Source organism: Eretmochelys imbricata, chromosome 2, assembly GCF_965152235.1.
Source record: "Eretmochelys imbricata isolate rEreImb1 chromosome 2, rEreImb1.hap1, whole genome shotgun sequence".
NCBI lineage: Eukaryota > Metazoa > Chordata > Testudines > Cheloniidae > Eretmochelys > Eretmochelys imbricata.
In genome coordinates this window covers 137424986-137442296 of record NC_135573.1, presented here as the reverse complement: position 1 = coordinate 137442296, position 17311 = coordinate 137424986, and the positions used below count along the sequence as shown (strand labels likewise).

The window sequence follows — 17311 nt, the reverse complement described above, 5'->3', positions numbered from 1 at the left end:
TCCTGGGGTGGGCGGCTGGGGCGTGAGGGGGTGTCAAGGCGAGCCCGGGCTCATGGCGAGGGACAACAGCGGGGCTGGGCTCTGGCCGGGCGTGGTGTTTCCCCTCCCTCTCTCGCAGGATCGGTGGCTGCCCCGGGGGTGGCTGGTTTTCTAGCATGGTTTGGACGGGGCGGGAAACAGGGGAACGGCAACGAGATGTGGAGAGCGCCTGGGGGCGCGGAGGGTGGACCCTGCAGGGCTCGGGGAGACGGATCGGGTCCTTCCCCTTTCAGTCATTCTTGGCACAAGCCGGGGGTGGCATTTGGCTTCCAGGCCAAGGGGCGTTTTCTGTAAGCCTCACCTACCTACTGTTATGGCAGGTGCCAGAGGGTGATGCCCCAGGAAAAAAGATAAGGGCAAAGAGCTTTCTTTACATTAGTCCTCCCACTGTGGTTTTTAAAAAAGAAAACAGTTTGGCCCATGCATTTGTTGTAATGTCCTGACTCCCCCTCTACTACCCACAGCTTGGGGAACTGTTGATAGGGAATTATATTCATAGGTCTTTTTATGCTCTGTTATTTGAAGGCTCCTTGGCAAGGAGTATAAATACTTGAAGTGTCTACAGAGATTTAAGAGAGACTTAATAATGCTCAGCTTTCTTCCAATTGTGCTCTCTGTTTAAGAAACAAAAAACACACAATATTGCTGGAACCTTTTAATAGAGACAGCAGTGGATTTGACTGAGGCCAGAGATTTGGGGGAAAACAGTGCCTTGTAAATATTGCAAGGTTCCAAGGGGATGTTTCTACATGTTGTTTAAGGTGGGGAGGAATTCCAGGAAGGGATTATATTTTGTGAAAATGGAAATTCTTCATTTTAAACCTTTAATGTTACATTTTGAACACTCTGAGGTTGTTGGCTTGTAGATGCACAGATAAGCGTCCAAACTTGCATGGTGTTGAGTGCCCTCAACTCCCATCACAGCAGGAAAGGAGGAGGAGGGAGTGCTCGACTTCCAAAGTCACGCTGAGGGGGACATCACCAGAGCAGTCAAAAGATGGACGTGTTCCCCTTAGTCTCCTCCCAGGTGATTGCAGCTACATCTCATAGTCATAGTGAAGTCAGTGCTTACTACCTTACAGCCTTGTGCCTGTATTTGCCTGATCTCTTATGTTCCAGAAACCATAAATTTTCACTTTGTCTTTCTGCTGTAGCAGTCCAGCTTTAGAGTAAATTTCTGGTTTAATAATTACTACCGGTCCATCTGTCTTATTACATACTCTGACTGAGTCTGGACTCTTTCTCTCTTGCTGACCAACTAATCATTTGCTCACTGATTGAAATGTGAAAATTGCTCCTACCTCGCTTTCAGTTTTAACTTCTGAAAGTTAAAGGGAAGAAATTTGCAAGCTATTCAATCAGACAGTACCATTGTGGTTATTGTGATTCTCTCAATTGCTGATACTTGAAGATATAATTACTATTTTACCTTAGCCCTAGGAACAGCTGTTTTCACATTTCTCAGTATATTGAAGCTGGAATAATGTGTGTGAACTATTAAAACTGGTCATTTCTATACTTGGGCTCTAAAAACTGTGTTTAAATCTCTGGAGCTTGTCTCTCAGGACCTAAGTTGAGATCTGTAATTAACAACAGCTAATGTTTAGACAGAGAATTTAAACGTACATTAAAATAGAGATGTACAGTGGGACAACAGATGCTTGTATTTTAGAGGCACCACAAAGAAGCCAATTTGCATAACCAACATGCAAAATATTGCTAGACCCACTCTCCCCACTTCTCTTCCCCCTCGCCCTCCCTGGGAATCCACTGTACGTAAGAGGGTATGTGAATTTATTTTTTGTTTTGGTTTTCTTGATGGAGGAGGAGAGGGAAAACTCTAGAAATTATGCTCAACATTTTCAAAGTTGCATGCCTAAAACTAGGCAACTAATTCCTTAATTAAGCAAATAAATAATTGGTCTGATTTTTCAGAGATTTTGAACACCCAAATATTCCATACACTTCAATGACAAATCTGCATGATCAGCACTTCTAAAAGTCAGGCCTCTGTGTAATTGCCTTAAAATGGATTTGGGTGCCTAACTTTAGGTCAGAGGTCACCAATCGGTCGATTACGATTGACTGGTCGATCCTAGAGGATCTCCCAGTCGATCGCGATCTCCAGTGTTGTAGTGTGGCTGCCGCTAAGGCATCCTCCCCGCTCTGCTTCTGCCTGCAAGCACTGCCCCCACAGCTCCCATTGGCTGGGAGAGCTGCGGGGGCGGTGCTTGCAGAGAGGGGCAGTGCACGGAGCCACATGCTCCCCAGCCCCCCCCACAGGGGCGCATTGGCCCCTTCCGGGAGTGGTATAGGGCCGGGATAGGCCGAGAGCCTGTCTTAACCTTGCTGCGCCTGCTGCCGACCAGGAACCACTGGAGGTAGGTGCTGCCTGGTGGGAGGCCGCTCCCCATCTCTGAGCTGCCTCTCGGAGTCAGCACCCCATATCCCCTCTTGCATCCCAACACTCTGCCCCATCTTGGAGCCCCTTCCTGCTCCCAAACTCTCTCCTAGAGCTTGCACCCCTCACCCCTTCCTGCACCCCAACCCTCTGCCCCAGGCTCAGCCCAGAGCCCCCTCCCACACTGCAAACCCCTCGGCCCAAGTCCAGAGCCTGCACCCCCCTCCTGAGCCCCAACCCCCTAACTCAGCCTGGTGAAAGTGGGTGAGGGTGGGGAAGTGTGGGCAATGGAGAGAGGGGTGATGGAGTGAGTGGGGCTTTGGGGAAGGGGTGGGGTAGATCCTGGGTTGCCCTTAGATTCAAAAAGTGACCACTGCTTTAGGCATTGTAAATTTAAACAACTGTAACAAGCGTTTTTACTACAAACAGGCCCTAGGCTAAGTCTTCAGTAGCAGGGCCCTCCTTTTGGGGAGAAGAAGAATTGCAGGGTCTTTTGAAATTCATTGTGTATCGGCACCTGCCTCCTGCCCGCAAGTGCATCTTTAGTGGCATTATTTTTAATATTCCAAATCTCTGAGCTGTTTCAAACCACTCTTATTTTTATTTTACCCACTATGTAACCCTTGAAATATGATTTTCTTTCAACTCGGTGGATGAGCTTCCCTGGCCATGCAAAATTAGCATGGGTTACATGCTAATAGAATGGCTCCTTGTCTCCCTCTAGTGGCTAGATCAGAGATCTCGGTCTGCTGCTGCCCTGAGCTAATGGACCTGGTCCATTTTAGAGGGTGCCCAAAATAATGCGGGGGTGGCCAGTCCAAAGTTGAGTGAGAGCCGTTGCGAAGTGGTGCACAGGGTCACACAGCACACCTTGGGTTTGGTGCCTGCAATCAGTAGTACGGAGAGCGACTTGCTCCCTCTGGCTGAGTCCAAATTCCACTATGGCTGCCCTTGGCATCATTGCACCAGGACCCAGGAGTCTCGCTGAGCTGTGAATACAGAGGCAGATGTGGGGACTAGGGGCTGGGGATACCACTCCCACCATCAGCGGGGCTGAAGTACAAGGAGAGGCAGACTGGGGGCACACTCCCTGCCCCTCCTGGACACAAGCAGGGCAGAGTCCCCTTGTCTCTGTGGGGAGGGTAGCAACTGCACAGGCCTGGATCATCTCTGACCCCCCATTCCTTCCCCTCTTCTTAAACTCTTCCATCTCCATGGTACTTTTTTTTGGGGGGGAGGAAGGATGTATGTGTGTGGGGGTCTCTATTTCAGATTTTTGCCCCGCACCCTCCCCCCCAAACCTCTGTTCGGTCCTGAGCAAAGGTTCATGATTTTTAGAGTGAGGCCTCAGGTTCAGTTCCCAAAGATTATCGGCCAGGGATGCCACTATAAACAGAAAAGGGAGACTTGCAGCTTTCTGATGGAACCATCACTTGCTTGTAGGCCTGGTAGGTTCCAAAATATTTGGTCTTAAATTGTCTGAAATATAGTTTAGATGTCCCCTTGCTCTTAGCCCTGAGCGACTGGACCCACAGTACTAATTTAGCTTTCAGGAGGAGAGAATACAAAAGATGATGCCAATACATTTTTGTTGAAAACAGAAAAACCTCTCAAAGAATTGAAAAGAAGTTCATTTGGTAAAATAGGTAGCATGATCATGTGATTTGGCAATTGTGAGTAATGTGGCCATTCAAACTTCTTATTGCACCACACCATCATGTATACAATATACACATTCTGTTGTGTGTTGTCAGTGACTAATGTAATTTTATTGGTAGGTGAATTGTGGGAGTGGGCTGTGCAAATGATATTATGCAATGACACAAATGTTCTACATTAACAATCATGGTAAAATATCAGGTATGTTGGGACTTGAGAGATCTGCTAGCCTTGCACAAAGGTTACAACTATATATAGTCATTTTATTTTTTAAATACATTATTTTTCAGAAGTCTGTATTTCTTGGGTTTACAGCTTTAAACCATGTCTGGTTATAATTCCTTAGCTCTGAAAGCACTGTGAGAAGGTGCAGTAGCAAAGTGATTTTGTAGTTTGGCTACACACAACAGTTGTACAGATTTAAATGTATAGTTAAATGGTACAAGCCCCATAGTGTGGATGCAGTTGTATTGGTATAAAGATATTTTCATAAAGTGCTTTAACTAGACACATTAATTGTGGAGCTTCTTTAAAACCTTTATAACTGTTCCTGAAGACCATAATTTGAATTCTAACTGAGCTATAATAAGCTAATAAAACAAAACATTAATCTGAGATACTGTCTGACACCTTTTCCAGCACTGTCTTGGCAATCTGCATCTCTCTTTTGGCTTTGTCGTTTACTTGATATACAGTGGAGTAATTGTACTCCAATGCTGATGAAGCTGCTTTCATCCATGTATGGAATAATAAGGACCTTTGCTCACAAATATCGTTGCTGGGATTCCATGCTTGGCAAATACAGATTTTATGTGCATTATTCCAACACTTGAAGTCAGACTTGACAACATGGCACTTTACAGAAAGATACCATAATAAGGCATTATTAACTAATTCTTTAATTAATTTCATTACAATGAATCCCAGTTTATATTTTCCCATGGCTGAGAACAAAGAGTTTAAATCTGGTGCAAGATGGCTATAAATTGTCTTTTGCTCTCCTTCCCCCACCATTCTTCATGGGTTTCTGAGAGTAAGTTCACGCTATTGTGTTTATTTTTATGTATACATATTTACACATTTACTTACAATTGGGCAGAATACCTTTTGTTAAAGATAAAATCAGTTAAAATCACACAAAATCATGCAGTGCAGAAATAATAACCAATGGGAAACAAATTAGATGTAGACAAGGGAGAAAAGAGATGGCTTTTGCTGAGATTTGAAAACAAGTGGCAAATCTAAGGGGTGAAGGGGCTGTGGGGCAGTAGGAGGAGAGAGAGGCTGTTCCGAATAGCAGGGGAGTCCAGTCCATGGAGGGTACTAAAGACGGGGGATTTTTAAAACTAGATGCTGAAATGAACGAGGAGCTGTGGCGATTTATGTAGTATTTCTTAACCAAAGGGGCATATGATATTTTATAATCTGTTTCATATGACTCTGCCTGAATGCTGGGAGTTAAATCAAAGGAGGCTGTAAAGGGGGAAACCCACAGGAAACGAAACAATGGCAGTTATCAGATGGGGAGTACCCCCTGTCTGTCACTCTCTGGGCTAGAATAGTTTACTGTTCCCAAGGCAGACCATAGGATCAAAGGGATTAGAAACCTCAGAGATCCTATAAAAGGTAAGTAGGGGTGGAGTGAGTGGCCACTGACTGCCCCAAGGTATCAGCAAAAGCTAACAGGCTGGCAAGAAACACAGATGCTGTGAGCAGGTTAATGTGCTTCTCCCAGCCAGAGATGGTGATAGCTGGACTGAGGGAAAGTTACAACAGCTGGCATGGAAATTTTAAGGTTTAAGCAAGCCCATGCATGTAGGGACCTTTTATTGTTATTCCCGTTTGCTGTGTGCTTTGTTTAATGTCCTTTAGTTCTGTTTTCATTTCTTGTCACTTCCTGTTTTTCTTTTAATTCCTTTTAGCTGTGGCATGTTCCTCAAAGCTTGGGTTTTCAAAAATAGTTAACTCCAGATACAGCTTTAAAGTGCAGATCAGTTCTGAAAAATTATTCTGTAAATACTGCATTGCAGTACTCCAATATTATTTACTCTCAGTAATTTCCATATTAAATATCCTTAGTTTACAAGTAAAAAGACACCCCCCGTTCCCCAAACTGCCAGCCCTGTAAAATCAGCTTGGTATCCAGAGTCAAACTTAATTAGAATCCATTGCTAGATGGAACTGCAAGATTCATTTCTTTTTCCAGGCCTTCCCAGCTGATTAAGTCTTGGTTTCTAAGCTGATGGTAAAGCTGCAGAGGCAGCAGGAGACCATGGTCTTTTGGCTTCTTTTTATGGAGATCTTGAATGTCTCTATTTAATCCTTGTAAGGTGTCCAGATACTAACGGTGATGCCAGATATATACTAGAAATAATAATAAATTCCATTGTACAAAGTATTTCAATCAGGAGTTAAAGGAACACCATCAACTTAAATCACAAAGGTGAAATATTTATACTTTCAGTAGTTTTTGGCATTACAAGAGTGACTAAGAGAATGGAAATAAAACATTTATTTGTTTATTTTGTGCATCAGACAGTGCTTTGTTTATAGTCTATTTCAGTTTCTCTGATATTGTCAAGTCAGTTCACCTTTTTATTTGTGTGGATCTTTCACATGACTGGGAGAGAAAAACAGAAAAATGTAATTGGAGCACACCAAAAACTGGGAGAAGAACTCATGTGGAGGTGCTGTATCTGCCACTACTTTTAACTATTTTTTAAATTGTCTAGATTTCAAGTTAATGATGTCCCTTTAGGGTTGAAGAGACCACACTAATCAAATCTGGCTGCCTCACTGATATTTTTTCCCCTCTGGGATGCTAACCAGAGTAAAAAATTTAAGCTTGCTTTTCTCAGTCATCAAAATAGCTAGACTATCAAATGAATTGATTTCCTACACTGGCACAGGCAAAGGTGAGTGCTTCCTTGTACTAGCAGCTGAAGACAAAAACAACCAGAATTGTATTGATATCACTAATTATGTAAAAACTGATGGGCTTTCAGAACAAATTGCTGTCAGTAGGTGCCAGGTAGTCAGCATGCCGTTTCTCAGAAGCTTGTAGGTATGGATAGGAAGCAGGCTTGGTTCGGTATAATGCTGTTTCTGTCATTGGTTAGGTTAGGGTTGAGGTTCCTGACTGTCTGAGTAATCTTTTATTTATTGGATGTGTGGGGTGTGCTGAGCTTGTGAATATATGAATATTGCCCTGAAGCTAATAGTCTGCTTGCTAGACAGCAGTTTGTGTTGTGTTGTGTCCTTTCAGCTGCCACACTTCAACTGTAAGGCTCTGGAGTCCTAAAGCCTACAAATGGTTGTTTACAAATGGATAAACTGATGAGTAACACTGAGATTAGGTGACTTGCCCAAAACCATACAAGGCCTGCTCTGATTTCTTTCTCCTGAGAGAGCTGATGGGGTACTCTGACAGATGGTTTATTTTCTCATACAGGTCACAATCAGTTCTATTGTATGTGTTTTTATTTTCTGTTCTGATTGCTCAGTGACTGAGTCCTTTGAATACATCCCTTATCTGACACTAAACTGGGAGGAGTGGTAGATACACTGGAGGGTAGGGATAGGATACAGAGGGACCTAGACAAATTGGAGGATTGGACCAAAATAAATCTGATGAGGTTCAACAAGGACAAGTGCAGAGTCCTGCACTTAGGACGAAAGAATCCCATGCACCGCTACAGACTAGGGACCGAATGGCTCAGCAGCAGTCCTGCAGAAAAGGACCTAGGGGTACAGTGGACGAGAAGTTGGATATGAGTCAACAGTGTGCCCTTGTTGCCAAGAAGGCCAATGGCATTTTGGGATGTATAAGTAGGGGCATTGCCAGCAGATCGAGGGACGTGATCGTTGCCCTCTATTCGACATTGGTGAGGCCTCATCTGGAGTACTGTGTCCAGTTTTGGGCCCCACACTACAAGAAGGATGTGGAAAAATTGGAAAGAGTCCAGCGGAGGGCAACAAAAATGATTAGGGGACTGGAACACATGACTTGTGACGAGAGGCTGAGGGAACTCGGATTGCTTAGTCTGCGGAAGAGAAGAATAAGGGGGATTTGATAGCTGCTTTCAACTACCTGAAAGGGGGTTCCAAAGAGGATGGTTCTAGACTGTTCTCAGTGGTAGCAGATGACAGAACAAGGAGTAATGGTCTCAAGTTGCAGTGGGGGAGATTTAGGTTGGATATTAGGAAAAACTTTTTCACTAGGAGGGTGGTGAAACATTGGAATGCGTTACCTAGGGAGGTGGTAGAATCTCCTTCCCTAGAAGTTTTTAAGGTCAGGCTTGACAAAGCCCTGGCTGGGATGATTTAGTCGGGGATCGGTCCTGCTTTGAGCAGGGGGTTGGAGTAGATGACCTCCTGAGGTCCCTTCCAACCCTGATATTCTATTCTATGATTCTATGATTTGGTTTACAAGTACTCACATTTTATTGTACATCTTGACCTTCTGACGCTCATGTCCATGATTATAATTTTTATGATGATAATGCCTGTGGACCCCAGTCATGTAGCAGGAGCAGAGCCGTCCCTAGGGTATGGCGAATCAGGGTGACTGCTCCTGGCCTCGCGGGCTGGCATGGTTGGCCGGCACGCATGGGCACTGTGTTACCCCACTGGCTGGGGGAGGCTAGCCCCCAACCTTGCCCCTTCCACCCGAGGGACAGTGCTTGGTGGCGCTGCTGCAGCCTCCCCAGTCCCGGGAAGGCAGGCGGTGTGGCCCCAGCCCCCTGAAGCCCAGCGGCAGCACCCGGGGGGGGGTTTGGGGGGCGGAGTGTGGGTGGGGCCACACCTGGCTGTTTGGGGAGGCACCGCCTCTCCTGCCCTGCCTGGTCAGTCCTGGAAGTGACGAATTCGTCACTTCTGCCCCGGGCCCCACACACCTTGAGGGACGGCCCTGAGCAGGAGGACTCCTTTGTGTTAGGAATTGTACAAATAAACATGAGAAAAGGTGTTTCCTGTCCTAGTTATGTTGTATGTATATTGCTCTTGTTGTAACACTCTGCCCACTTGAGAAGAGATCAGGACACAGGCAACTACCTGTGATTCTCTAGACACTCAAATTTATTTACTAAGCAGCACCACCCACAGCCCTTTGCCCCTGGCTGGAGACAGAGGCCATAATATGTCTGCCAGCCTGTTCCTGCAGGGTCTCAGAGGACTGGGACAGTGTCAGTTTTACTAAGATTCCCCAGTGGCAGCAGCATTTGCTGCAGAATGCAATACAGTTCACACTCTAGACCAGTGCTACTCAAAGTGGTGGGCTGTGGACCAGTGTCGGTCCACGAGCCATTGGCTGCTGGTTTGCACGCACATTGGAAAAAAAATTGCCAATCCCCCACATCAGATGTCTAGAGCAGTGCTTCTCAAGCTTACGTGTACGTCTACACTGCAATAAAAGACCCCTGGCACAGTCACAGGTATCCTGGGTAAGCTGAATCAGGCTCACAGGGCTAAAAATTGCCGTGTAGATGTTCGGGCTTGGGCTGGAGCCCAGGCTCAGAAACCCAGCAAGTGGGGGAGTGTCTCAGACCCTGGGTTCCAGCCCGAGCCCGAACGTCAACACTTCAGTTTTATAATCCTGCAGCCTGAGCCTGAGTCAGCTGGCATGGGCCAGCCACAGCTATTGTACTGCAGTGCAGGCATACCCTTAGTGTCAGAATGGCTGACAGCTTGGGAGATACTGGTGAGGACCTTTCGTCTAAGATTAAGTGTGGGAAGGCATTCAGGGTTAAAATATAGGTTCAATAGTCCTTTACTCTGCCAATTTGGATTTAGCACACCACTCTCAAAAGTTGTATGTTTTGGAAAGCAGAGACTGGACAAAACAAACCTGAGCAGTGTCAGGCTGACTCATCATAAACCTCAGCAACTGATAGATCCTCTATAAATAATAACCTTCCTTGATATAATAGCTTTATAGGACTTTACATAAATCCAATTTCTTTGCATATGATTGGAGTGTAACATCTCTGAATGCGGAAGGAGACTTATCCTAATGAATTACGGTAGAACCTCAGAGTTTTGCACACCTCAGGAATGGAGGTTGTCCATAACTCTGAACAAGACAGACATTACCGATGTCAGCCATGGGGATGAGGGGCGGGGAAGAGGGTTGCAGATGCAGGGAGGGGCAGGGCTGCAGGTGGGGGCGGGGGAATCAGGGCTTCTGACCCTACGGGCATAGGGCTCTGGGTGAGGGGCTGAGGGCTTTGGGCTTCTGCCCCGCAGGAGCACCAGGGCTCAGGACTTTAGACCTGGGGGGAGTGTTTGGGGCTTGGGTCTGCAGCCCCATGGCTCTATTCCCAGCTTCAGCCCTGCAGGGTTGCTGGGCCTTGGGTCTCCATCGTGGCTCCATTCTCAGTTTCAGCCGGAGGAGAGGCACTGCGGCTCGGGGCTTTAGCTACGAGGCGAGTGCTGGGGCTGAAATCGGCTGATTGGTCACTTCTGGTTCCACAAGGTGTCCAGTTGACCAGTAAGTCCATAATTCTGGTGATTATATCTTTGAGCTTCTACTGTAATATAAAATAATAATGGCAATGACCAAAATTTCAGGAAGGTTTTCTGTTTGTTTTAAAAAGGAATGTATTTATAATAGTTGCTAAGGGTAAGTGCTTAGAGAAGGTTTACGTTTTCTGTGGTACATAATGATATTCACTTACTAGTGTCTGAAGCTTTCTCTTGTGTTTTTTCATTGCTTGATTGGAAGTGGATTTGAGCCTGTTATTGGTCTTTGCTGGAATACCATTCTGCAAGGAGACTAGATTAGGAATGGATTCATGAACTGAAATTTACCCTCATTTGTACGAATCCCTAGAAGAAAAATATAATTATGTACATTTTCCTTTTTGCAATCAAGCAGGGGGAAAATCTCAAAAATATACTTTAAATTCTCAGCAAACAGGGTCCTGGGTATAGATATGGTGGTAGTATGTCAAACAGCAGCTGAAGTGTACTAAACACTACAATTTTGGACAGCTTGGGAGACTGGGGTATTTTTATAACGAAAAGGCTACTCTGCTACCTCACAATTTTATTTTTTCTGAAAGGCCTCTGGACACCAGAGGGAAAGACATTTTTGACTCCTATAAGGCAGCTGAGTAGCAAAGGATTTCCTGAAAGTATTGGGCCAAAATACTGCAGAAACTGTTGTATATTGTGTGACCTTTTGACTCTAGTCTCAGTCTCAATATGTATGCCCATTTCCATATAAAAGCCAAGACTTGAACAATTTAAACTGAACACTACTTTTACCATATGGTGAATGCAGTTATTGATACCATCCTGTCCCATACCCATCACCATTACCTTCGGATACTGAGGAAGCAATTAGCACTTATGGTGTTTCTGATAGAAGAAGGGGAGAAAGCTTTGTTAGTATGGCTATTTCCTATTAGTTCTAAGGGAACTGAAGCTACAAACTGCATTCAGGTACTATGGCCCTCATTTCACTGGAGTCTTTGCTATCATAGCTCTCTCAACCTTCAAACCTGCCAATGTGTGACACAATTCATCCAAGTGACTGAAAAATGACTAAAAGATGGAATACTTGTGTTTCATTGCATGTCAGATTGACATGTCATTGACAGAGAAATAGTTTTATACTATAAAACCTCTGTTCAAGGAAATTTTCTGGGGTTCTTTTTAAAAGGTTTATTCAATTCACCTGGAAAAAGAGGAGGTATGCACTGTACCCAAACCCACTGTTCCCAAACAAACATTGGTGGTCAGCAAAGTTTGAACTCTGGATCCTCAGATCCTGAGCCCAGAATTCTATGATGTGATGTAAAGGAATAACTGTGCTCTCCGTAGCAGCCACGAGAAGGGATCTGACGTACATTGTGTAGTATCTAAATATATAGACCTCGTCACTTTCTGATCAAAATACAAACTTGGTTTTCTGAACTTGTTTGCCTGTGTGTGCCATAAAGCCTTTTTTTTTTAAATGCCAAAAAAGTACACACACCCACACCTGTGTGAGGGAATGGAGAAAAAAAGTGTACTCAGTCATACATCACCCAGTCTACTTTTAATTTTGGAAGGTGCTTGGTTATCACAGTGATGCGTGTGGTATAAAAAGCTGAACAGAAGAGCGAGAAGGCTGTGTCCTTGGAGAAGACACTACCTAATATTTTTTGTGGCTGATCTGAGGAGGACTTTGACAAGAATCCATTTCTCACTATCCACCAGCAATAAAACACAGTTGCAGGCACACTCCTCTTTATATTCTTGGGGTGGGGAGGTGGGGAAGGATTTTTTCCTGGTATTTTTCAGTGCCTAATAGAAAGAACCCAATAGTCTGTAGATTTTTCTAGTGCTAGCAGAGTTGATTGTAAAGATGATGATTTAGCACAAGATGATGGCCACTGTGGGGAGTTCTGACACATAAGTTTTATGGCAGTTTTCTTTGTATTCCCTTTCTGGCTGTATGAGGGGTCAAGGCCTCCAGATGCTCCCTTGCACTAGGAATGTGCCACTGCAGGTCCCACCAATCACTCCACAAATACTCAGTGAGAAGCCACTCTTGTTGAGGGCTCCTTTATTTGTACACAGGCTTCAAACCTGCTCAATGGACAGTCGTATAGAAAAGTCCATATGTCATAATTTAAAAGTTCTCGCATTACTTGCCATTTGCTGTCTGCCCAGATGTGTCTCATGCAGCTCATCTGTCTGGGTGGAGGATCATCAGGTTTCCTTGGGCATCCCAAAGCCTCATGAGTGTTTTGTTAGAAGCCTGAGAGTTGCACCTATTTCCATAGATTGCAGAAGAGTCAGCCCTCACCTTGACTGTAGTGATGTCTTCACTCAGGTGTGGAGAAGAGATTTGGTGTGAGCACTGGGTGCAAGGAACTGCTGAGCTCTAACCCTGCCTCGGAGGCAGAATCCCATATATAGTATGTGTTGGAAAGTTTGGTATTGGTGGGTTATTCCAGTTTACAACTGGTACCAAAAACAACAACTCTGTTTCCAATAGCCATTTATTTAAATAATTTCAGTCTAAGATGTAAATGGACAAGTGATGTTCTAATCAGAATAAGGGCTAGTCAAGATGAGCAGTGAGTGTGCAGCAAACTGGGGTGTAAATCTACAGCACACTAGTATGTTGCACACTAACTGTCTGTATGAACCTTGCTACTGCAGTCTAAAAGTTCCCTTGTGTGCTTCGAAACAGGAGTAGGTCAGTGTGCATTAGGGAACTTCTAATGCATGGTAGCAAGGTCTGTAAGTACCATAAGTGCACAGCATATTAATGCACTGTAGAATTACACCCCATCTTGCTGTTTGTCTAGACAATCCCATAGTCATTCCTGTGGTAGTAGACTGCTGGTGCACTTCTCTGCTCCTATGGGAATTCTTTGCCAAAAAAATAAAAATTCTGTGCTTAAAAATTCTGAGCACAATATTTTAAAATTCTGTAAAATTCTGCATATTTTATTTGTCAAAATAACACAATAGAATCATGCCAGTTTCAAAATGTCTGTAACAAAACAGACAACAAGAGATTCAGGAAATGTTTTTTGACAAATAGATTCCTTACTAGGCATATTAATACAGAACTCTGAGTAATAATTCATTTAAACTACAATACAGAAATGTATTTCCAGCACCCCTCAGAAGCAGTGTAAAGGCTTGCAGGCTGAGGGTGGGGCTGAGGGAGAGGAACGGAGGGGCCGAGGGAGAGGAAAATAATTGCTGGGAATGCAGGAGTGAACCTGTAGGGTGGTTGGGTGTGAGTTGGAGAAGTATGGAACAGGTTTTTTTGGTTGGGGGATTGTTAGGGAGTTGGGGAGCCTCTCCCATTCAGTCAGGCACATCTGCCCCTGTCCTCATGTGTCCCTGCATCCCCACTCAGCCACCCCTCCTACCCATCTCCATGTGGCACTGCACCCCCACTCCTATTCATCCCCCGCCCCAGTCTGTCCATCCACTAGCCCTTCTGAGCCCCAGTCTATGTGACCCACCCAGCAGCCATGTGTGCCCTACTTTGTCCTCCACCATATCATATGTCTCCTCACCTGGCCCCACAGACAGGGCACTGTGAGAAACGCAGCCACTCCTCCTCTCTATCAGCTGCTGATTGATTCATGTGGCCAGTGAGCTGGCTGCCCTTTGTTCTGTGCCACAGCAGTCCTGGTGGGTGAAAGGCGTAACTGCAGTGCTTCTCCAGCAGAATGTATTTTCTGCTGAGAAAAGAAAATCTATGGGGGACATGAATTCTGCATGTGCACAGTGGTGCAGAATTTAACTTCTCTTATTGAAGGCACACAGCCTTGTGCCTCCCAACCTCCCATAGGAAAGCATCAATATCTTACTTAGCCCATGTCTGCAATTCAAAATTATGTCAACCTAACTTCAGCATAGAGTCAGTGCAGTTATTAAATCACTTGTGCGTGTGCACACTTGGCTCTTTGTGTGAGCATTGCGCCTCCTCACCAGGAGTGCTTGTATCACTTGTATTGTTAGTGTGGGGCATTGTGGGACAGCTCCTGAAAGCCAATAACAGTCGACATAAGCATAACTACATCAGCATTGACTCTGTGCCCCTAGGGGAGGTGGTGTTACTAAATTGGCATAGAGAGGCACTTAAGGTGGTGGGAGCCAAATTTAAGTGAAGACATTTCCACAGCTAGGTTGATGCAAGACAGCTTACATCGACTTAACCTTGTAGTGTAGACCAGGCCGAAAGAACATCCAAGTTACTTATTGCTATGTTATTACACACATACCAAGAGAGGAGTTTCCCTGGATTTCAAAAGAGGCTCTACTGCTTTTTTGCTGAATCTCTTAATACAGTGTCAGGCTATTGAGAAATTCTGTTTTATGTCTAAATTAAAGGACTTTTTCAACACTAGCAAAGTTCATGTGAGCCTCCCTGTAAAATATGGAACTGGAACAGAAACCTTAGGTGTCAGGAATTTGCTCAAATGTATTTCTACTATTCTACAAAACACGTTACTTTGGGAAAAATACCGGTTCAGTCCTTTTAATAGTCCCATTCTGCGCAATCAAAATCAAATGAGGGTACTGTATATATATGGCCACCATAAATAACGCAAAAAAAGACCTGACAAGTTGTTTTTTTCGTTTGCATCTTCACTTGTTTTTGTTTCAATATGTTTGATTAATTTGCTGTGGATATTTTAAGCTGGATCAGCATTGGGTTTGCTTCGTATCATGGTGGGAAAACTTAGATAACTGAATGTGCCAAGAGTTGTAAACTGTTACAAGGGGCTAGTATAGTTAACAGAAGCTTATATTGTAAACTTGCTGATTTTTTTTAAAATCATGCCTTCACCACAGAAATAGAGGAAGGATAAAATAAATCACTGTAACTCTGTTAATCTCCCAGGACTTTTCCCCTCAAACAATGTGTAAACCTCATACAATTAGTCATAATTTAGCTGCTTTGAAATTGTTTATTAAAAGTATCCCTGTTTGTTTCCGTAGATAATCAGTGCATATGCTATGAATAGAGATGCCATAGAATATTCCACAACTATCAAAATCTCTGGACCTTACCAAAAGAACTAATGTTTTGTTATAGTTGTAGTCAGTGATAAGCTGCAGCTCCTGGAAAGCAATGTGTTTTGAAATGTCATACTGAATTTTGGATCTATTTTACTATGTATGGAGTGAATATTATAAAATTGTTCTTTATCCCTTCAAAAGCAGCACTTCCAGGAGTAACCTCCTTTCATGTCAGGTGAGCAGGTATTTACTATAGCACTGTGAATAAAAGGTAATAGGCTATTTGTCTGTCTTTATGTATTAAGCATATGCACAAGGCCAAAGTGTGTTGCTGCATGTACCCTGTATGTGCTAAATCATTGAAATCTCTCTCACTCCCCATGCTATCTGAGTTTGCTAGCATACTCAGCCCAAGTGGGATTAGCAGAAGAAGGAGTACTTTAAATCATTCAACAAACCCTTTAAAACTCATTCGCTTCTTTTTCTTCACAACTATTGGAAGAAAACATTGCAGTGTGTGATTCTAGACATGATCCTTGTTTCCACACAGCCTAAAAGTTATATCCTGTCACAAAGCTTTTGAATGATAGCATAACACTAATATTCTTTGTGTGCAATAGCTCATCTAAGAACTTGTGCACAATTGTGCATGTAATTACCAGGACTACATGGGCATACATCTGAATGATTCATGCACTCACGGTAGCTGTAAGTGAATGGACAAATTGAATTTGAACTCCATACATATTTTGGAAAAATCGGTCCCTAAAGATTAAGTAAACTCACAATTAAAGGCAGAGGGACTGAACCTCAGCTGATGTAAATTAGCATAGATCCATTGAAGTCAAGGAAGCTACACTGATTTACATTGTTTGAGGATCTGGCCCACAATTCATATTGCACGGGCAAGGCACTGACCACAGGTGGTGCCTATAGAAAGAAAGCAATCAGCTCAGGGACTCAACAGCTCAGGGGCCATCCTCATGATTAAGAGAAGCCCTTTTTAAAGTCAGATGATGCTTAAAATATTGTACTAAATGAAAATGCAAGAAAGTTATGTCCTGTTGCTTTTTTTGGTTGGTTAATGTTCATTATTACAGATCTGTTGATCCTTTGGTGCAAATGTGTTAATACTTGAAGCAGTTATTGGTAGAGCAATAGTTAATCATAAATTATAGGAATGTATTAAGCCTAAACCAGTGGCAAATTCACCAGTCAAGGAAGGTAGAGTAAAGCTCTCTACAGCCACTCAGTTCATGTCCGTTTCTTCAGGGTGGGTTTTATTAACAAAAGATTAAAAAAACCTCAAAATAATACAGAGTGTTAGAGCTGTCTTGCTTTCTCCCAGCTGGGAAATAAGGGTGAATGCCTTTCCTGGCTGGCTAATCCCTAGATCTCCTGCTAGATCTTCAAGGCGGAACTTTCTTCAGGGTCGTAAATTAACCTTCATCTTCCCCATATTGACCCAGGATTATTCCTTTTTGTGGTTTCCAGTCACATGATGCTAAATTGATCATTCTCCATCTTGTGCTCCATCTGGAGAATACAACTCCCTTAGTCTTAAAGGGCCAGGCCTCAGAACAAGACATTGCAATGAGTGCACGTGCCCAAGAACTAGCAATCAGTTTTCAAAACATCTTGGTTTCCCTATTGCTGATCTCCAGTGTTGTCAACTCTCACAATTTGATTGTGAGTCTCGCAATATTTGTTTTTTTTCTTAAAACACCATCT

General features: G+C 43.8%; 1 protein-coding gene across 10 annotated transcripts in view; it reads left to right on the top strand.

The window, feature by feature from the left end:
• OTULINL (OTU deubiquitinase with linear linkage specificity like) overlaps positions 1-17311 on the top strand; it is a 56939-nt gene that overhangs the window by 22316 nt on the left and 17312 nt on the right. For 2 of the 10 annotated variants that reach the window (XM_077810785.1, XM_077810788.1), the window contains exon 2: positions 15782-15815. The exons of 5 other annotated variants lie outside the window; for them this stretch is intronic. In XM_077810785.1, coding sequence (XP_077666911.1) covers positions 15809-15815 — 7 coding nt within the window. In that variant the 5' untranslated portion in view covers positions 15782-15808. Of the gene's footprint in view, positions 1-905; positions 1067-14310; positions 15816-17311 lie in introns of those variants that run through there. 3 more of the 10 variants (XM_077810783.1, XM_077810784.1, XM_077810786.1) reach the window with 2 other exon arrangements.